The sequence below is a fragment of the Talaromyces stipitatus genome, genomic scaffold (assembly GCF_000003125.1).
Source record: "Talaromyces stipitatus ATCC 10500 scf_1105507295511 genomic scaffold, whole genome shotgun sequence".
Lineage (NCBI taxonomy): Eukaryota > Fungi > Ascomycota > Eurotiomycetes > Eurotiales > Trichocomaceae > Talaromyces > Talaromyces stipitatus.
This window is the reverse complement of record NW_002990119.1, coordinates 455726-472872: the sequence shown is the minus strand read 5'-3', so window position 1 is coordinate 472872 and position 17147 is coordinate 455726. Positions and strand designations below refer to the sequence as shown.

At 45.1% G+C, this 17147-nt stretch overlaps 5 protein-coding genes across 6 annotated transcripts; 2 read left to right on the top strand and 3 right to left on the bottom strand.

The window, feature by feature from the left end:
* Nucleotides 1-862: 862 nt before the first annotated feature.
* Nucleotides 863-1367, bottom strand: TSTA_098860 (uncharacterized protein; the record flags this gene model as incomplete). Its single annotated transcript, XM_002485823.1, has 2 exons — nt 863-1239; nt 1286-1367. 2 exons carry the CDS (start codon nt 1365-1367, stop codon nt 863-865), a joined length of 459 nt encoding a protein of 152 aa, XP_002485868.1.
* A 743-nt stretch (nt 1368-2110) lies between these two features.
* On the top strand, nt 2111-7112 carry TSTA_098850 (ATP-binding cassette transporter, putative; the record flags this gene model as incomplete). The annotated part of the gene is made up of 11 exons (XM_002485822.1): nt 2111-2242; nt 2324-3362; nt 3413-4525; nt 4580-4897; nt 4954-5065; nt 5116-5187; nt 5242-5357; nt 5462-5887; nt 5958-6150; nt 6212-6292; nt 6388-7112. The coding sequence occupies 11 exons, from the start codon at nt 2111-2113 to the stop codon at nt 7001-7003; spliced, it is 4218 nt and encodes a 1405-aa protein (XP_002485867.1). The 3' UTR covers nt 7004-7112.
* Nucleotides 7113-8976: 1864 nt separating this feature from the next.
* On the bottom strand, nt 8977-9523 carry TSTA_098840 (uncharacterized protein; the record flags this gene model as incomplete). The annotated part of the gene is made up of 2 exons (XM_002485821.1): nt 8977-9116; nt 9241-9523. The coding sequence occupies 2 exons, from the start codon at nt 9521-9523 to the stop codon at nt 8977-8979; spliced, it is 423 nt and encodes a 140-aa protein (XP_002485866.1).
* A 4417-nt stretch (nt 9524-13940) lies between these two features.
* On the top strand, nt 13941-16060 carry TSTA_098830 (uncharacterized protein). Of its 2 annotated transcripts, XM_002485820.1 has the most exons (3): nt 13941-15266; nt 15361-15411; nt 15464-16060. In XM_002485820.1, the coding sequence occupies exons 1-2, from the start codon at nt 14160-14162 to the stop codon at nt 15403-15405; spliced, it is 1152 nt and encodes a 383-aa protein (XP_002485865.1). In that variant the 5' UTR covers nt 13941-14159; the 3' UTR covers nt 15406-15411; nt 15464-16060. The 2 variants fall into 2 exon arrangements, with proteins under 2 accessions (XP_002485865.1, XP_002485864.1); XM_002485819.1 differs by having other exon boundaries at nt 13941-15411.
* Nucleotides 15464-17080, bottom strand: TSTA_098820 (uncharacterized protein). Its single transcript, XM_002485818.1, has 4 exons — nt 16805-17080; nt 16591-16742; nt 16309-16536; nt 15464-16251 (listed from the first exon to the last, which is right to left on the bottom strand). The coding sequence occupies exons 1-4, from the start codon at nt 16983-16985 to the stop codon at nt 16138-16140; spliced, it is 675 nt and encodes a 224-aa protein (XP_002485863.1). The 5' UTR covers nt 16986-17080; the 3' UTR covers nt 15464-16137.
* Nucleotides 17081-17147: the final 67 nt, after the last annotated feature.

The window sequence follows — 17147 nt, the reverse complement described above, 5'->3', positions numbered from 1 at the left end:
AGCACCACCCCTAGCTGGCGAGGCAAGAGGACTGTATACCGAAGCATGTATTGGAATTCGGTCCAATTGTCTCGTTTGCGTGTTCTGTGACCTTGAAATCTTTGGTGATTGGATTTGCCGCGAAGTGATATCTGGGTTTATGACACTCCCTGCTATCAACGTATCAACGTTCGTCGAGGTGTCTGTATTCGATTCCTCGAGTACGGCAAGCGTAGAAGCCGAAAGAGGAAAATCAAGGTCGAAATCGCCGAGCGAGTCCTCAACGGCAGCTTGGTCTATTATGTCTCCGCCAACCTGGATCATTTCTTCAGTTTCGAGAGATTTACTGAATTGGAGTTCGTCTGCACTTTCCTTTTGCCCTTTTAAAGGAAGAAGCGCTCTGTACATGAGTCTTTGACGCGGTTTCTCGTTGCTCATGCGTAAAGGATTTATGGGGACGTTGTTGCTGTTCATAACCGAGTTCGACCTTCTCGGACACGACCTGCGTTCTTCCGGATGAAGACTCTACATTCCTGGTGAGGTTTGAACTACAGGTCTTGCCTATTCTCGATGTGATGACTGCTCTCTGGGTGGTGCAACTAATGAGATTCTGCGTTCATTGGATTGTTTTTCAGCGTCTGGCCGGGATTGACCGCGACCTGGAGTTTGCTCCAATACTGATTATCGAGTATTCCCTGCAGAGTTTTGTCTGGTTGATTTCTGACCTTCTGGTCGATTCCGTACCGGCTTATTAGTACTTCTATGTTGTAAAAATATCCGACCTAGATGTCGGTTTTTGTCGTTTAGCGGGCCGTTCGTCTTTGTGTAACTCGTTGTGGAACGATGACATTGTTCATACGGCGATTGCGGTGTAACTGAGCGACTAATACGCCCTCTCCGAATACCCCAAAACATCATTTAGTGGTTTGAGTGGGTTGAACGGCCTGGCCAGTCTTGCAAGGGGCGATTGTCTTGTGTATGAAGCTGATGGAATACCGGACGACGGGAGTTGGGGAGGAGCAGGCGTTTTCTGCTGCGGAGATTCTTGTCTAGCTTTGCGTTTGTCGAAAAGTACCGATATATCAGTCTGCGTGGTTTCCATACACTCGGTAACTTGTATTAAAACACCCTTGTCAAGTTCTAACTCATCGCCATCCTGGGTATCGTGGCTTCCCGGCCAGTGGTGATCGCCTATGAAATTTCCAGCATCGTCGTATACCAGGGCGCGTTTGTTGAAGGTGTGGTATTTGAGGTACCCATCTTGCCCGCGTTTTTACCTTGCGACGAGCGTCATGAGTATACAGACATCGGAATGTGATGACTGGAGCGGTGTTTTGGCTTGCAGGAACACTGGTCGCGCGATTGAGAGACGAGGGAGGTACAGACATTTCAGCCAGCTGAGATGTCACATCCTAAGATGTAGAGAGCTTGCAACGCTGTGGTGGAAGATGACGGTTAAGAGTAAATCCAAGAGCATGACGCGTGGACCGGAAGACGCGTCTGATAGCTACCGTACGGCGATGCCTTAGGGTTTTCATAAGCAATAGCCCTAACCTCAATCTCAAGGGAATACACCTGCATCTCCAAAACTGATTCGGTAGGTACCTTTGTAAAGAGGAAATAATGCATCCAGATAACTCTCATCTACCTCTTCCCTCTGGCCTAAGTAATGAGCTAGTGACAACAAGATTGCTGATTTAGTTGTTGGGCGAGCATAAAGGGATGACTCTTAGTTTAATCAATCAGGGGCAAATGCTACCGCAAGTTAGTCGAGTTACATCCTTTCGCAGTTTCGCTACTCACCTCCAACCTAGGCAGTCCTGGTGTTCACAAACCCCACTAGACTTCAAGTTGACTAGCACGTAATAGATGCATATGCACCCGGACAGAAAGAAAAGAAAAAAATAGCAACTAATTTGCAACCAATGCTGGAATTCAGGGACCCCGAAAAAGGGCGGGTATTTCTCATTCAAATTCGGCTGCTTTCCCCTCTTATCTGCTTCTTTTGTCCTTGAGACAAAATAACACCTTCTTGGAAAGATGTACCATGACCTCTCCATGCTCTATTGACGCGGACAACGTCTTTGGCCCCGGTGTAAATATTTCTTGTCGTGATGGCTTCGATTTCACCATGCTGTTTGAACAAAGCATCCTGGGCATTCTACCAGCAGGGGCTTTTCTGATTGCATTCCCGGCCGCACTCTACCCTTTGACCAAGAGTCGTCCGCGAACAGAGCACAACTTGATACGAGTCCTAAAAACTGTATAGTCAACCCCAAAAACCGGGAAGGAAAAACATAGATCCACGGTGTCTTTTTATCAGGCTAATAATCGAAATATGCAGGTGGTCGCCACTCTCTTCGTGGCAATACAAGTCGTCTTGCTGGTTCTGTGGGCTCTTCATAAGAACATTCAGACGAAAGCCTCGATTCCGTTGGCTGCGATCAATTTGTTAGTCGCAATCCAGCTCGTCGCATTGTCATGGATTGAGGATGTCCGCTCGGTAAAACCTTCTTCACTACTGAACACGTATTTACTATTCACGTTGCTATTCGACCTGGTTCAGGTCAGAACGTTGTGGCTGCAAGGTATACAGACTACCTCCATCCCGGCCGCTTATACAGCTGCCGTGGCGCTCAAAACAGTCTTCCTTTTGCTGGAAATGCTGGGGAAAAGACGGTATCTCAAACCAGCATACCGTGATCTCCCACCAGAATCAACAAGCGGGGTGATCAACCGCAGCGTGATGTGGTGGATTAATGACTTACTTTGGCGCGGGTTTCGCTCATTGCTTACGCTGCAGGATCTATATAGCTTGGATGAAGACCTCAATTCGGCGGAGCTTGGGGATAAGGTTCAGTCGATATGGCATCGCCGAGAGAAACCAGAACGCAGTTTTGAATTCCCATGGAAAATGTGCCAGGCTATGCGATGGTCACTCGCCTCTACAGTGTTTCCGCGTCTTTGTTTGATCGGATTCACTTTCTCTCAGCCGTTCCTAATATCTGCAATTCTCAAATGGGTTCAACAAGAGGACACTAACAAAAATGAAGGCTATGGGCTCATCGGTGCAACGTTTCTGGTTTACCTAGGACTCGCCATTTCTACTATTCTTTATAACCACAAATTATACCGCTTTATCACCATGTTTCGTGGGGCAACTGTGTCGCTTATTTATAGGCACGCGCTTCTCCTTCAAGATAACGATTTGCCGGACCGCTCTACAGCAATCACCCTGATGGGATCTGATGTTGATCGCATTTCAGCCTGTTTAGTAAATCTGAACGAATGCTGGGCTCGCTCCATTGAGGTAGTAATTGGTATAATAATTTTAGCCTATCAAATTGGATGGGTTTGTGTCATGCCGATTGCGGTTGTAGTCGGTAAGTATTCAGCATAATCTTCGTGACGATGTAACTAACCATAATCAAAGTTTCAAGTCTTGGATGCATTCAGGTTTCTAAGCGAATTGGCGGTCGACAAAGGATCTGGATTGACGCAGTACAGGAACGAATAGCAATAACCAGTTCAATATTGACTGATATGAAAAGTGTGAGAATGATGGGATTAAGCTGGCATTTCACTAAAGTGATCCAGGGGAAAAGAGTAACTGAAACGCATCGAATGGCTGGCTTCAGATGGAGTATCGTATGGCAGAACGCGATTCAGAATCTACCCTGGGCGATGGCACCTTCGCTTACCTTCACAATTTACGCGGTATTAGGCAATTCAATGGACCCTTCGAGGGTGTTCACTAGTTTGTCTGTGATCACACTCCTTACGAATCCTGCTGCAAAACTTTTCAGTGCTATCCCTTCGACGGCAGCATCTTTGGGCTGCTTTCACCGTATTCAGGCCTTTCTCACCATGCAGCCTAACTGCTCAAATCCTCCAGCTGTTAACCTAAGTCCAACTGGCAGCTTTGAGACTGAAAAGATCTCTAAGAAATTTGCTGTATCCATGCATGGTGTTCATATTAGCCCTGCCATGGGAACGGATTTTATTCTGCGAGATGTGAATATCAGAATCCTTTCTAAATCCTTGGTTGTACTTTGCGGCCCTGTTGCTTCCGGGAAAACCACACTTTTGAGAATGATACTGGGTAAATCTTATCATCAGAACGGGTCAATATTTGTAGCGCATGATCGGGTCGGATATTGTTCACAAGTACCTTGGCTTCCAAATACTACTATCCGGGAGGCTATCTGTGGAATCACGGACACAGATAAGCGGGATGGCCAACATATGGATATACAATTCTACAGAACGGCTCTACAAGCATGCGCTCTTGATGATGATATCGAATTACTTCCCCAGGGTGATGATACTCGCATTGGAAGTGGCTCTAGCGCCGTGCTCAGTGGAGGCCAGATGCATCGCGTTGCTCTTGCTCGCGCCATATATTCTCGTTCAGAGATGGTGCTTTTGGATGATATATTGAGCGCACTTGATCCCAAGACCGTGAGAATCATTACACAAAGAGTATTTGGTAAAACTGGTCTTTTCAGGAAGTTAGGTACCACCGTGGTTCTTGTTACGCGTGAGAGTAAGCATTATCCTATTTGAACTTGCTGTCTACTCGGTACTTACTCGATTTTAGCTGCACTTTTTTCTCAAGCAGATATAGTATATACTGTGTCGAATGGATCTGTGCGCAAGAAGCAGTCCGATGAGCAAGCCCTTGATACAGAGCAGCCTTCGAGCGGTAACGATGTTAACGAAGGGAAAGCTCAAGATAGGGAGGCAGCTTTGAAGAGAGATGCAGCCCAAGCAGCAAAGGATGACAGACTGCATGACTTAAAAAGAGCTACAGGTGACTGGGACATTTACAAGTACTATTTCCAATCCATTGGTTGGTGTAAGCTTTCTATCTTCCTCACATTCGTCATAGTTAACGTCTTTTGTAGTACTTTCAGCCGTAAGTAGAGACAAACTTGGAATGTTTTGGAGAAAATGTGCTAATTCTATCTCCAGAAATATGGCTCAAATGGTGGGCTGATCGTGGCGGGGACCAAAGAGCACTGTTTGTGAGCGTTTACTTTGTGCTAGCAATTTTCAACTCCATTGGGAACGGCGGCTATGTCTGGTACGTGCCTGGGATTCCCTAATCATTTACTTGATGCTAACTATGACGAGGGCAATGATGGTTCTCATATCTCCCTCAACTGCACGTAAACTCCATTACACTCTATTGAGGACTGTTATGAGGTGAGTGTCTTGTGTGTTTCTCCTAGGCACCTTCACTAATACCATACCGATCAGAGCTCCTCAATCATACCTTTCGGCAACTGATAACGGTATCATCCTGAACCGCTTCAGTCAGGACATGACCTTAGTCGAAGGACAACTGGCAATCAGTTTACTCATTACTGCTTCGAGTAAGTGACCCATGCCATGCCCTTGGTATAAAGGAACCTTAAGCCTGGAAGATATCTCTAGTCGATCTCTGTCCGTGACATTTTTCTAGACTAACAAAGAAAAGATATTTTCACATCCATTGCTACAGCAGCCTTGATAGCGACTGGCTCATCTTATATGGCCGTTACGATTCCGTTCTTAATGATCGCTGTATTCATTCTCCAGCATTTTTACTTGCGAACATCGCGACAGCTTCGTCTTCTGGATCTCGAGACTAAAAGCCCTCTATATTCCCATTTTCTTGAGAGCGTTAATGGCTTGACGACTATTCAAGCTTTTGGGTGGCAGCGGGAGTTCGTCGAGAAGAACCACAGGCTCTTAGATAACTCTCAACGACCATATTATCTGCTTTATTGTATACAGAGGTGGCTGAGCTTGGCGCTGGACTTGATTGTCACGTCTGAGGCGGTAATTCTTGTTTGTATGGCTGTCACCATAAGAAGCTCCAGTAGTGCGGGCCTTTTGGGAGTCTCTCTGAACAATGTATTGTGTAAGTTCCTCTCTCATTGTAACCTTCTATTATCCGATTCGATGCATCGGTAACTGATAATAAAATGAAGCCTTCAGCAATAGTCTCTCATCCCTGATTTCAGGTTGGACACAGTTGGAGATTTCCCTCGGATCGATTGCTCGTGTGAAGAATTTCGAAACTCAAGTCACTCCTGAAGAGATAGGTAATGAGAAGAATGAACCTTCACCGAACTGGCCAGAACGAGGTGCGATCTCTTTCCACGGAGTGAACGCATCACATAGGTACATGAAAAACACTCCAGGATCCAACATCGCCTCTAAAACTGACCGACTACTATCATAGTCCTGGTAGTGCAGCCTTACAAGGTATATCCTTTGATATACAACCAGGTCAGAAGATTGGTATCTGTGGGCGAACAGGAAGGTAACCTCTTATTCTTCTTCTTATTTTCCCCCCACTACTTTTCCCATATTCCCGTGATGTCTGGTCTCTAACGTATAACCCTGTGGTAAAATTAGTGGAAAAAGCTCTCTTTTAGGGACATTACTCGGCATCCTAGAGGTTGAAGAAGGGCGCATCTTCGCTGATAGAGTCGATCTCAACAGCATTCCACGGGAGACGATTCGAGAGAAATTGGTCACAATCCCTCAATTCCCCCTCGTGGTGAGTGCTAGCTCAGTGCGATCCAACGCTGATCCCGAGGGCCTCCAAACAGATGCAAAGATCATTGCAGCCTTACAAAGGGTACGGCTATGGGACAAAGTCAAAGGTCAAGGTGGACTAGACGCTACGAGCATTATATCTTCGCTCTCCCGAGGTGAGCAGCAATTGTTTGCTGTAGCGCGAGCTCTTCTCAAGGTTCAAGTGAAAGATTCCAAGATCATACTTCTTGATGAAGCTACGAGTAGCATTGATCCGGAGGCGGAGCAGATGGTCATGCAGATCCTCAGAGAAGAGCCATTTGCTAGTCGCACAATTTTAATGGTTACCCACAGCCTTACTACAATACTGGGTTGTGATATCATTCTTGTCATGGAGGAGGGTCGGATTGTGGAGATGGGCTGTCCAAGCGATCTCCTACAAAAGCCGAATAGTAATTTGAGTCTTTTGCGAGGAACTGGAAGTCATGATTAGGATAAATTCTGTGTCGGCGATCAGAGTTACCGTGATAGGTCAGCCCACAACGGCCTACATCAGGTCAATCAAAAACATTTCGATACAAGTCCTCGAGAACTCACTGGTACATAGGTAGAACTATTTGGGTTGAATTTCGTGCTACTATAGCGGCCCTGAATGCTGATATGTTCCTTGTGCCGCAAAAACATTGAAGCTGGGATGACATTTCCTGTTGTGATTTGTCCATGTGAGCCATTTCAGGTAGGCATGGTGAATAATTTTGTTTAGTAATTTACCATTTGATATTTCAGTAATTTTCAGTATTTGGTACATACATACGCCTTATGTACATATTACTCCGTACACTATACAACACTTGAATATTTGTATTTAGTATTTACAATAAATGAACTCTCTGCTAAGTACTAAATATACATCCTGTGTCATGGAACTGGGTAGGTAAATTATATAAACAAATCTTCCTTTGCCCTTTTCTGCACCAAGCTTCTGCAATTGTTAATTTCTTTGGCCCGTTATCCATGAACATTTCTTTCTCTCAGGATGACAGTCCCTCTTCCAATATTCTACCACGTCTCGTAACAGTTTTACGCATACTGTCAGCTGGCAATAAAGAAAAGATTTACTTCTACATCAAGATTTGTGATTGGTCTCATGGGATTTATTCTCGCACTGTCGTCTACCCTCTATGTTGCATTTACTCTTTCCAACCCAGTGCACTATTGTCAAATCAAAATGCCGAGCGACCAACTACAGAAGATTCCACTGATTGTGGATATTCTGCTATTGACACTCATCAATGAGGATGTCTCTTTGATCCCCTCAATCTTGCCTGGCAACAGGCGCTTGCCATGATGGCGACTTAATCAAACGATTTCTGGACAGCGATAGTTAGACTAAACCGCACTACCCGGGGCGTATTCAGCGATAAGACAGCAAAAAAGGAGCTGACCATTGCTGAAATCATGACAGGTAATTTACAGATGGATTATGTTGATGCCAAATTTTCTCAAAATGCAGTGTTACTTCAGATGGATGGAAATGAGCCGCATCCTCTCGTGTGGAGCATCTATGTATGCATTTCTGGCGGACGAAACATGGACAACACTTGATTGAAGAAAATGATAATGGAAAAGGAGAGGATCTAGTTGTCGCAAAACCTGTCTGCTTTCCTGTAAGTTATTGTATACATGTATGAATAATAAGGGGGTATTCAGTGGAGTGATAGTCTCAATATTATGGAGATCTCCACCAAACCAATACTCTAAGCCTCAAACTTGACTACTATTCTTCTTAATGATGCCCAGAATACATCATGGTTTAGAGTTGAACTTGTTGAAGAATATGTTCAGTCCAATGAGCTAAGAGCGAGCATCCTCTTTTCTCATACAATATAGATCATCTGATGAGGTAGCACGACAAGAAGAAATTAGGGTCAACCCTGCAATAGTCAGTGCAATGAAGGCATTTTGTTGGCAAGCAAGGAGTGTCCTACTATTGAATGGCATGTGTATGACACTCATTCTGAATTTATAGCCCATGGATATAATATGCCTTTGAATCAGAATGAGGCCAAGATTCTTAAGGCGGGGGATCTTCACATATAATCACCGAGACACAACATTCTATACGCCGCCGTGATGCCTAAGCGGCCATTTCATTCATGAATTGTATCATTATCCACTAAGTACTGCCCGCACTTAATCAGTTGTAGTACGAAGTAGGTAGTGTGCTGAGCATGCTTCTATGGAGTGATTTAAGTGGAAGCAATTATACCTGCAATGTCGATAATGAGGCAAAATACGTCACTGGGACCAGGGCAATATTAGCCCTGCTCAACTGAGTCTTGACATCCCATCTGATGGTGCCGAGGCATATGCGGGATGCGTTCTGGCATCACATTACGTCTGTCCTTGCTGATGGCAAGATTATGGCTTTTATTAGAAATCGAACTCACTTTCAGTAGTATGGCACTACCGTCTCGGTTCCTCGATTTCTACGTCGTTGAGAAACCGAGAAACAACTAGCACATAGCTAACACACTTCAACTGTTGTTGAATTTTCTGGACATCGATTTTACAGAGGTTTATCTCCAATTCCTTGGTGAAGGGCTCTATTATCAACATGTATTCAATAACTCATTAGCATTACAAGGTATGGATAAGGAACGATTTCATGACCATGATCAATTCTATCAGAGCTCATCAGCAGAGTAGGCTACTACAGCTCTTCCAGACCAGCCATAACCGACCGATCAAGCCCACACCCAGCCAGAACGTCCCGATCTCTAATCCAGGCCTCATCTCTATAAACATGCGTCAATCTGGGCCCATTATTCTTCGCATTCCCAAAAGCCATGAAATGAATCTTCATCTCTTTGCACCCCATCAATACACCACGAACATCATACACCGACATATCCCCATCCGAACTCACTTCAACACACACTTTGTCTTCCCATCCAATACGCATCGGTATTTCCACCTCGGCTCTTAACGTCCTCCAACTCGTATCTGCCATTGGCTCAAATTGCAGGTAAGACTCCATCAGGGGTACTGCATCGCCCTCTCGTTTGATTGTAACTCTGAATTGATGTCTGCATCTCCATTGTAAGAATTGCCGACCAGATAGGACGAGTCGTTCGTCCCAGAGGAATAGGTTTATGGATATTATGCGGAATATGGGTTCGAGGAGGTGTGGGTCACCCTCTGTGTAGGTTTCGTTGCTGGAAAGAAATATTATTTCGCCTCGGAGTTTGATTATATCTTGGTTGGCATGTGGTTTTCTGTTCAAAGGGGTGTTGGCTTGATAATCAAGAGTGCTTATTGCTGACCTGTTACCGGAGGTTTTCCGTGGTCTTTCGAAAGGTAGCCGAATAATTTGATCCAGCATATCTTTCTCATATACTCAAAACTTTTCTTGACAGATGTATAACTCTGAAGCTACCTAGGTAGAGTGCGATAAGAAATTGACTTAGAGAAAGGTCCAGGAACATCATCTAATCATATCAAACATTACATCCATTAACAACTATGCCGTCAAAGCAGACCTGCCTCCCCCGAACAACAGCTACTCATACAATAATCCTCCTATACCAAAGTTTCACAAGACGGTGCATGTCCAAAATGTCCGAGACAATCTTCGTATCGAGTATGGTCGAGTGGTACAGTTACCCGGGAAATTTTCACCCCCGTGATGATTCACATGCTTGATTCCGATGCAACCTTGGATAGTCACACAAGGCGAGAATCTCGGGGGTTATAAACCTTCCTTGAACTAAGTAGATATCTTGTTATCTATCAACTGCTCGTGTAACGCTCTACATGGCCCTACATGGCAAGCTCATGGCGTAGGAAGATGGAGAGAGGAATGAAGTATATCACCCGATCGGGAGATGTTAGGGCTAGTGCTTGTCAGATAACCGGGATATCCGGCGATGTAGAAGATAGGCTATTTGATCAGGTCATCCAGTCACCTCAAGCTACCTACACTTCAGCAAATAAGGGGTCATCTTCTTATCAGGGCTCAATATAGCCCTCAGTTTACCCCTCATGATAGCTCACAAAAGACCCCGCCAAAAGTGTTTATAAAGGACCCGGCATTGAACCTGATGTATTAGACAGAGACAGAGAGAGAACTCAATACATACAATCTTGCTAGTCACTTCTTTTCTTTGATCCTAGTAAAACACTCTTCAGGATTGGCCTGGAATAAACCGACTAATCCGACAGTGCTTAGAGGTGATTCCTACCGTCGTCCATCTTTTTTAGGAGAATGTAATGCTTCTCGATTAGGTCATTCTATCTATGAACAAGCGTTGCCCAGTTGTAGAAACGAGCGGGCTGTAGTCGTCAGTTTGGGAAAGAGACTTGTATCCAAACCCGCTTGATTCGTAATCTTGCAAAGCTCCACACAGCACGCCCTGTGGCTACCCACGGCTTGATATACTCTCGGATATTATTTCTCTTTCCTTGAACATATGCATCTATGCAGGGTCAAGGGCATTGTAATTGATACTATCGCGTCAATGCTATACTCCACTCACCACGTTGACAAGTAGTTAGTTTCGCCGAGGTTGCCCTACTACTATCAACACATATAATTGAGGATAGAGAATTACCAAAGCGGTCATATATACAGGAGAATCAATATCCAAAAGTTCCAAGGTTGCTAAGCAGATACATCCTTGTTGGAAGGTGTGGCACTGCCCTATTGTTGTTTCCGGTCCGTCTCCCATAGGCATCAAGACTAATCCGAACAAAATATTACTATCATAGCTCAATTCACTGCATAACATCAATCTTTAAGCAATTTATACTTCAACCAGCCTCTCGAGTTAGTGCTATACTCTCTACTAACGTGTGGGCCGAAATAGCTCCCCATGTTCAAGATTATATCCCCGCATGCCTTCGGCATATAGTAACAGATTGGAAATACCGAAAACCCCATGGGGAAGAGAGGAGAAAATTTGCATATAACCCATCAGATCTGTCTCTGACTTTCTACTTTTCAGTGGGAAGTAGGAATTGGGAACTATGACCAATGGCATCAAAACATCCCAACCCAACTCAGGTACCACGAACCATGAGGAAGTGGAACAAATAGAAACCCTATCGCTGGATAATGTCAACAACATATATGCTTGTACTGGTCTCCTCTTCCGCTATTGTTACCCAGTCTTTATCGTGACAGCCGCTGGTTCAGTGATTGCACTTATAATCCGTGATCTTGGAAGAGATAGTCCTGATGCAGGTGCACTTGTCAGGTGGATTATTCGTATGTCCTCTTCTTCCCCAAGAATCTCGGGAGAAGTTAATGGTCAATAGAGAGTCCTCTTCTTATGCAAGCAGTTCTGTCTCCTACCTTCGGACGACTGAGTGATGCCCTTGATAGAAAGTTCATTGCCCCCCTTCCCCCTTAATTGCATTTGGGGGGCGTTGTAATATCTGCCAAAGCAACGTCCATATTCATATTGATTGGCGGTGGTATACTCATCGGTGCCACTCTGTCGACAATAGCTATTGTGCAAGCTATTCCAAGCGAAATTTGCCATTGAAGCATCGAGCTTTGGCTAATGGGTTTGCCTATATGGGTGGCGCTATTGGTGGAATGTGAACTTCTTCTCTTTCTCGCCAGATATTCTAAAATCGAGCTTACCTTGAAGCCAGCCTTGAAGGATTAGTAGCTGGTGCAGTTACAGAAGCAAATCCAGGTGGATGGCGATATATCTTTTGGATACAAGCAAATTTACATATCATCACGACTGCTGGCCTGTTAATCTTTTATCATCCAACCCACAGATCTGATTACCCTAGAATGTCGTTTAAAGAGCATATCTGGGCTTGTGACCCTATTGGTTCTCTCATGTTTATTGCCAGTGTGACTTGTTTGCTACTGTCTTTGAACCGGGCAGCGGGATTGTATGCTTGGTCGAATATCCATGTTGCGGCTCCCCTTGGTGTTGGCCTTTTTCGATTTGTTCTTTTTTGTTTGTATGGTTTGTCATACCTTTCCTCAACAAGATATCTGACCAACGGAGAATGGCAAAATGGAAAGGCAGAATGGAAAGGCAGAAAGGACGGCCTCGCCGCCAACGTCTTCTTTTGAGGTTCGCCAAATTTCGCCCTATCACTCTTTGCTTTTGCTGTCTGAGGAATGGATCTTCTATAGTACCGTTACGAGTGTTATCCCACAGGTCACACTTTTTCTTGGCTTTGAGAGGAGTGCCTTTCCAAGGTCCCCCAAACTACGCTCTTCCAGTATGTCTGCAGGGACGTCCTTAGCATTAGTTCCCGGCGTCAATTCGACTATCGCCGCGGCTGCAGCTACTGCAAGTGAGAATGCGTATGCGCATGCCTATCATATGGCTTGGGCTAGTATTCTTCCATTTGTTGTGTTAGATTGCTTCGGTATTGGCTCTTAAGGGAGTTAAACATTTGATGACCGAGAAATTCAGGCGACTGTCGAGCGTGTACCGGTAAAAGATACTGAGAAGTCGTTTCATGGAGACCTAAGCTCTACATGAGTCATACATAGTTAGTACATTTGTCTATAGATGATGAGCCATTTCGTGCGGTATTATGCCAGTGACTCTTGCATTCAGAGTACATAAAAATCAAATGCCATGTGAATTATAGATCTGACAGGAGGTATCATACTCTAGATTAGATCAACCCTGATACTTTTGTCAGAGAGAAATCTCAGGCGGCGGGAATACAGTGTAATCCGTACGTATATTGGTATTGTACGGTATATTAACATACAAGCAGATTATATTTGTTCTTTCCGCCAATCAGATTTTCGCATTGTGTTAGATGTTTATCAACACCCTCATGGTCAACGACTCTAGCAGAACACCAGACATGAGAGCAATAAGTATATCTCATGGAGAAATACAATCTACAACTGATTTTCTCTGCAGACAGGCGCATTTGTAGCTTGAAGAGCCGTAATCAAGAGATCCGATTCTACAAAAGGAGTACCCGTAAATTACCGTATTTATCTGATAAGCGTTGGACCCAGCATATGAAGCATTATGATTGGCTTCCATATAAGCCTTGGCGATCCGCTGCGGCTGAGGTTCTTGCACATTTCTCGATAGCTAGCTGTTCTGTTGATGCGTCTTCTCCTATCTGGCCTCTTTGAAACATGCATGTCTCATTTACTTCCAGGGTGAGGTCCAATTTGTCCAATGCGAATATTTAGCCAGGAGTACGGAGTATTTGAAATTCCCTCAGAAGAGGAAAAATACACCGTTTCAGGCTAGACTGGTAGCACCATGACGCTGTTCAATAGCCTAAGCCTAAAACGGACTAATCACAGCTATCATATAAGCAGTGATTGGCTGACATATCAGTGCTAGTCTATAAACGGTTAAGTCAATCTCTACAGCCCGATTCCTTTGTCGATGATTCTATCCTGAACTCATTTGTCTTCTGACTACATTGCCATCTATCATTACGTCCAGCACGCCCTTGTCGCTCACGGCAGGGTTTGGATAAGGCTGCGACTCGCTGAGGGCATTGATATTGAGATAATTCATACGCTCCGATCGAATTATCGTCGAACATGGAATAATCGCGCAGGCGAATCGCACTTTAACAGTCCCGCATCCCGGCCATATCAATATCAGACTCACTCCTTACACGACGTCGCAATGGACATGTCCGATTTTAAATCGCTCAGGCGCTGGGGCGACCTCCCGCGAAAGATTTCGCATTGTTCCCGAATGACATATATGGTATTTTTGGCATTTTGTGGGTTATTTCTGGTCAGTTTGTCGTGGGTACTTTTACGACCGCCGACGTTAGATTCATCCTCTCTCGAAAATACGACCGGCAAGGTACCTGCAGCTGCGCCCACGGTTGCTCACTTACCGACTCCCACTCCGGAACTTTCGTCAGTCACTATCCATCAATCTGACGAAGGCACCAGCCATGTCGACCACTCTGCGACACCGCTGGTAAAGCCCGACGGGGTCCGCATTGTGGGAGTCGTGTTCTACGGGCGTCGCGATCGCTCTTCGTTACTTGAATGCTATCTGCGAAAGAATCTGGCATCATTTGGAGGTTGGTTAGACGAAGTTATTTGGGCTGCAAATACCGAGGATGCCGATGATCTATCCTACGGAGAACACATAGCAGGGACAGCGGACGAGTATACATTTCTTCCCATCAAGAACGAGAATAAAGACGATGGATACTTGAATATTTATACACACGCCTTTACAGAACCTGATACGATATATGTCAAGATGGATGACGATATTGTTTTCATCGATCAAAGCGCTATCCCGCGGGTAGTCATGACATTAATAAACAACCCACGAGCGCTGCTGGTGTCCTCTAATGTGGTCAATAATCCGGCGCTAGGCTGGGTACACTATCATATGGGTGCTGTACACCCATATGTACCGGAAGTCAGACCGGACAGCGACAATCTCGCCACAAAGGAGAACGGGGTTTGGCGTGCCTCAGATCTACCCTCGTGGTCGGGTGCGGAATGGGAGATGCCGGAACTAGACCACTTCTTCTCACTCTTCGGGGTCAATGACAGGGCAAACGTGCCCGTTCATCGATGGATACCTACACGAGACCTCAGTTTGTTATATAAGACGCCCGTCGCCAAATCTGAATATAATGCATTTGGCAACAATCTACTTTTCTGGCCTCTAGCCGCACAAGCACACTACTCCTTGTTGCAGAATATTGAAGAGAAAAGGCTAGGACGGTATTTCATGGTCCATGGAAGTGACGAAGAAGCAGTAAGTACCTGGGACATGAGGGGCAGTCGCATCAGTATCAATTTCATGGTCATCAAAGGAAAGGATATTATCGATAACTTGCCAAATTTGAAAGGGGATGATGAAAATCAGCTTACTGTGGAATTACCAGCAAGCTTGAATCGAGGTAAGCAATGTCTACTCTTCTAGCCGCAAGTCAGTCACTGATATATAGGTAGCTGTTTTGGTTGAGACCACATCGGTAGTAGCCCATTTCTCTTTTGGACCCCAGAAGAATCTTGCCAAGACCGATATTCTTGCTCGGTATCACAACTATGCAAACCAGAATATCTGCCCTAATTCCATCCTGGAACCGGAGATCCTTCTTGCTACCGATAAGATGCCTGGTGTTGACGCTTGAATCCACCAGTGCCCTTCCACTTCAAACCAATTCTAGGAGTCTGCTCTGGTTTAGTGCTTATGGAATTCGGTCCGATTTCTTTTCTATGTACATAACATAACCCGCTTGGAAAAGGATTATCCCTTCGCGGTGACCGTCTAGTTTTTATTACGCAATCTACGCCTGCATATACCCGTTCTGCCTGGATTGGTCGCTATATAACGGGATGACCTATTTCACCTTCTATCTTCGTGTAACTTATGTTGGCTGATATTGGATTTGTCGCCATACTTTACCTTTCTTCGACTATTTCTCTTCTACTATATCGGCGGTTATTCTCTCCATTGACTTATATGCTTACGAGAACACGTTGTCTCCGGTGTTTGTCGAGATAGAAATCATAGATCTCTTCCTCACTTACTATTTTCCTAAGCAATGAGATTTGAGTTAACTCATGTTCTCGAATTGAATGATATACTGCTATGCTAACTGGCTACTTAGGCAGTTGTATACTCAATCATACTGCCGAAATGTGTTATACCATGCACCACTACCAGGATAGAACCATGGCTGTAATTTATCAATCTCCTCCGCGAAAAGGGGAGTCAAACATGCATCTTGATGCAACTGTACGACGCAGTAAGTACCTGCCCATAACAAGGACTGTGAGATGGGAAGACAAACCTCTATGCTCTCCCATCCAAGGAAGTACAGGGCTAAGCGCCTGTCATCTGGTTTGAGGAGGGTGTTGTCCGAGAGTGGGATGCCATCGGGGTGATTGGCATCGATGGAGTATGCCCACTGGCCACTGATAAATCCCTGCATTTTATAGCAGTCGGTGTATGTCTTGTGCATTGAAGTACGCAAGCCAGGGTCAGACAATGGGGCCACTGGCGACAAACGGATAAATGCCTGCATAGCTATTAGTCCTCCGTAACATGTTAAGGGTGGCTAAGGAAGTCGAACAAATTCACAAATTGGGGCCTCGATACCACGTGTCAGTTGCTCAAGCTGAGAGTCATCGAAGTCATACAGCATGGTCGTAGCTGTTCCCTGGATGATATCGTCTAGCCCAGTCACTGCCGGTTTGTTGGCTACCGTGAAGTTCTTGTGCCACACTACAAATGCGAAAAACCCATTAGCTACCGGACCGGATACGGGGAGCTTCAGAAGTGCATACGTATGATCCAGCAAATCTCATGTCTTTTCTTCGGTAGAGACGCAGACTGGGTTGACATCATGTAGCTCAGATATTGACGAGAAGCGCCAGCATTAGAAACATGCTGGCGGAGTTGCGCGACTGCGGGAGCAGCGAGCGTCAAGGATGGTAGCAGTGTGAATCGGACGAGCTGAAGCAACATGTTGCCTGATCTTTTGTGTGTAAAAAGAATTTATTTTTCAGGTAGCCAGCAAGCGGCTTCTACTTGTATTTGAAATATCTGCGCATGGTCGAGGCGCCTCAGCTGTTATGGCACATAAGGTTTAAGATTGCTAAGCGAAATCCGACGCTTTGCCGTTTCGGG

What these genes read in the sequence shown, in the direction of transcription:
- TSTA_098820 (XM_002485818.1), bottom strand. Translation starts at nt 16,985, where the DNA reads ATGTTGCTTCAGCTCGTCCGATTCACACTGCTACCATCCTTGACGCTC. An exon ending in TGAGATTTGCTGGATCATAC is followed by an intron (nt 16,743 to 16,804) that starts GTATGCACTTCT and finishes TCGCATTTGTAG; the next exon opens with TGTGGCACAAGAACTTCACG. An exon ending in AGGCCCCAATTTGTGAATTT is followed by an intron (nt 16,537 to 16,590) that starts GTTCGACTTCCT and finishes ATAGCTATGCAG; the next exon opens with GCATTTATCCGTTTGTCGCC.
- TSTA_098830 (XM_002485819.1), top strand. Translation starts at nt 14,160, where the DNA reads ATGGACATGTCCGATTTTAAATCGCTCAGGCGCTGGGGCGACCTCCCG. An exon ending in ACCAGCAAGCTTGAATCGAG is followed by an intron (nt 15,412 to 15,463) that starts GTAAGCAATGTC and finishes ATATATAGGTAG; the next exon opens with CTGTTTTGGTTGAGACCACA.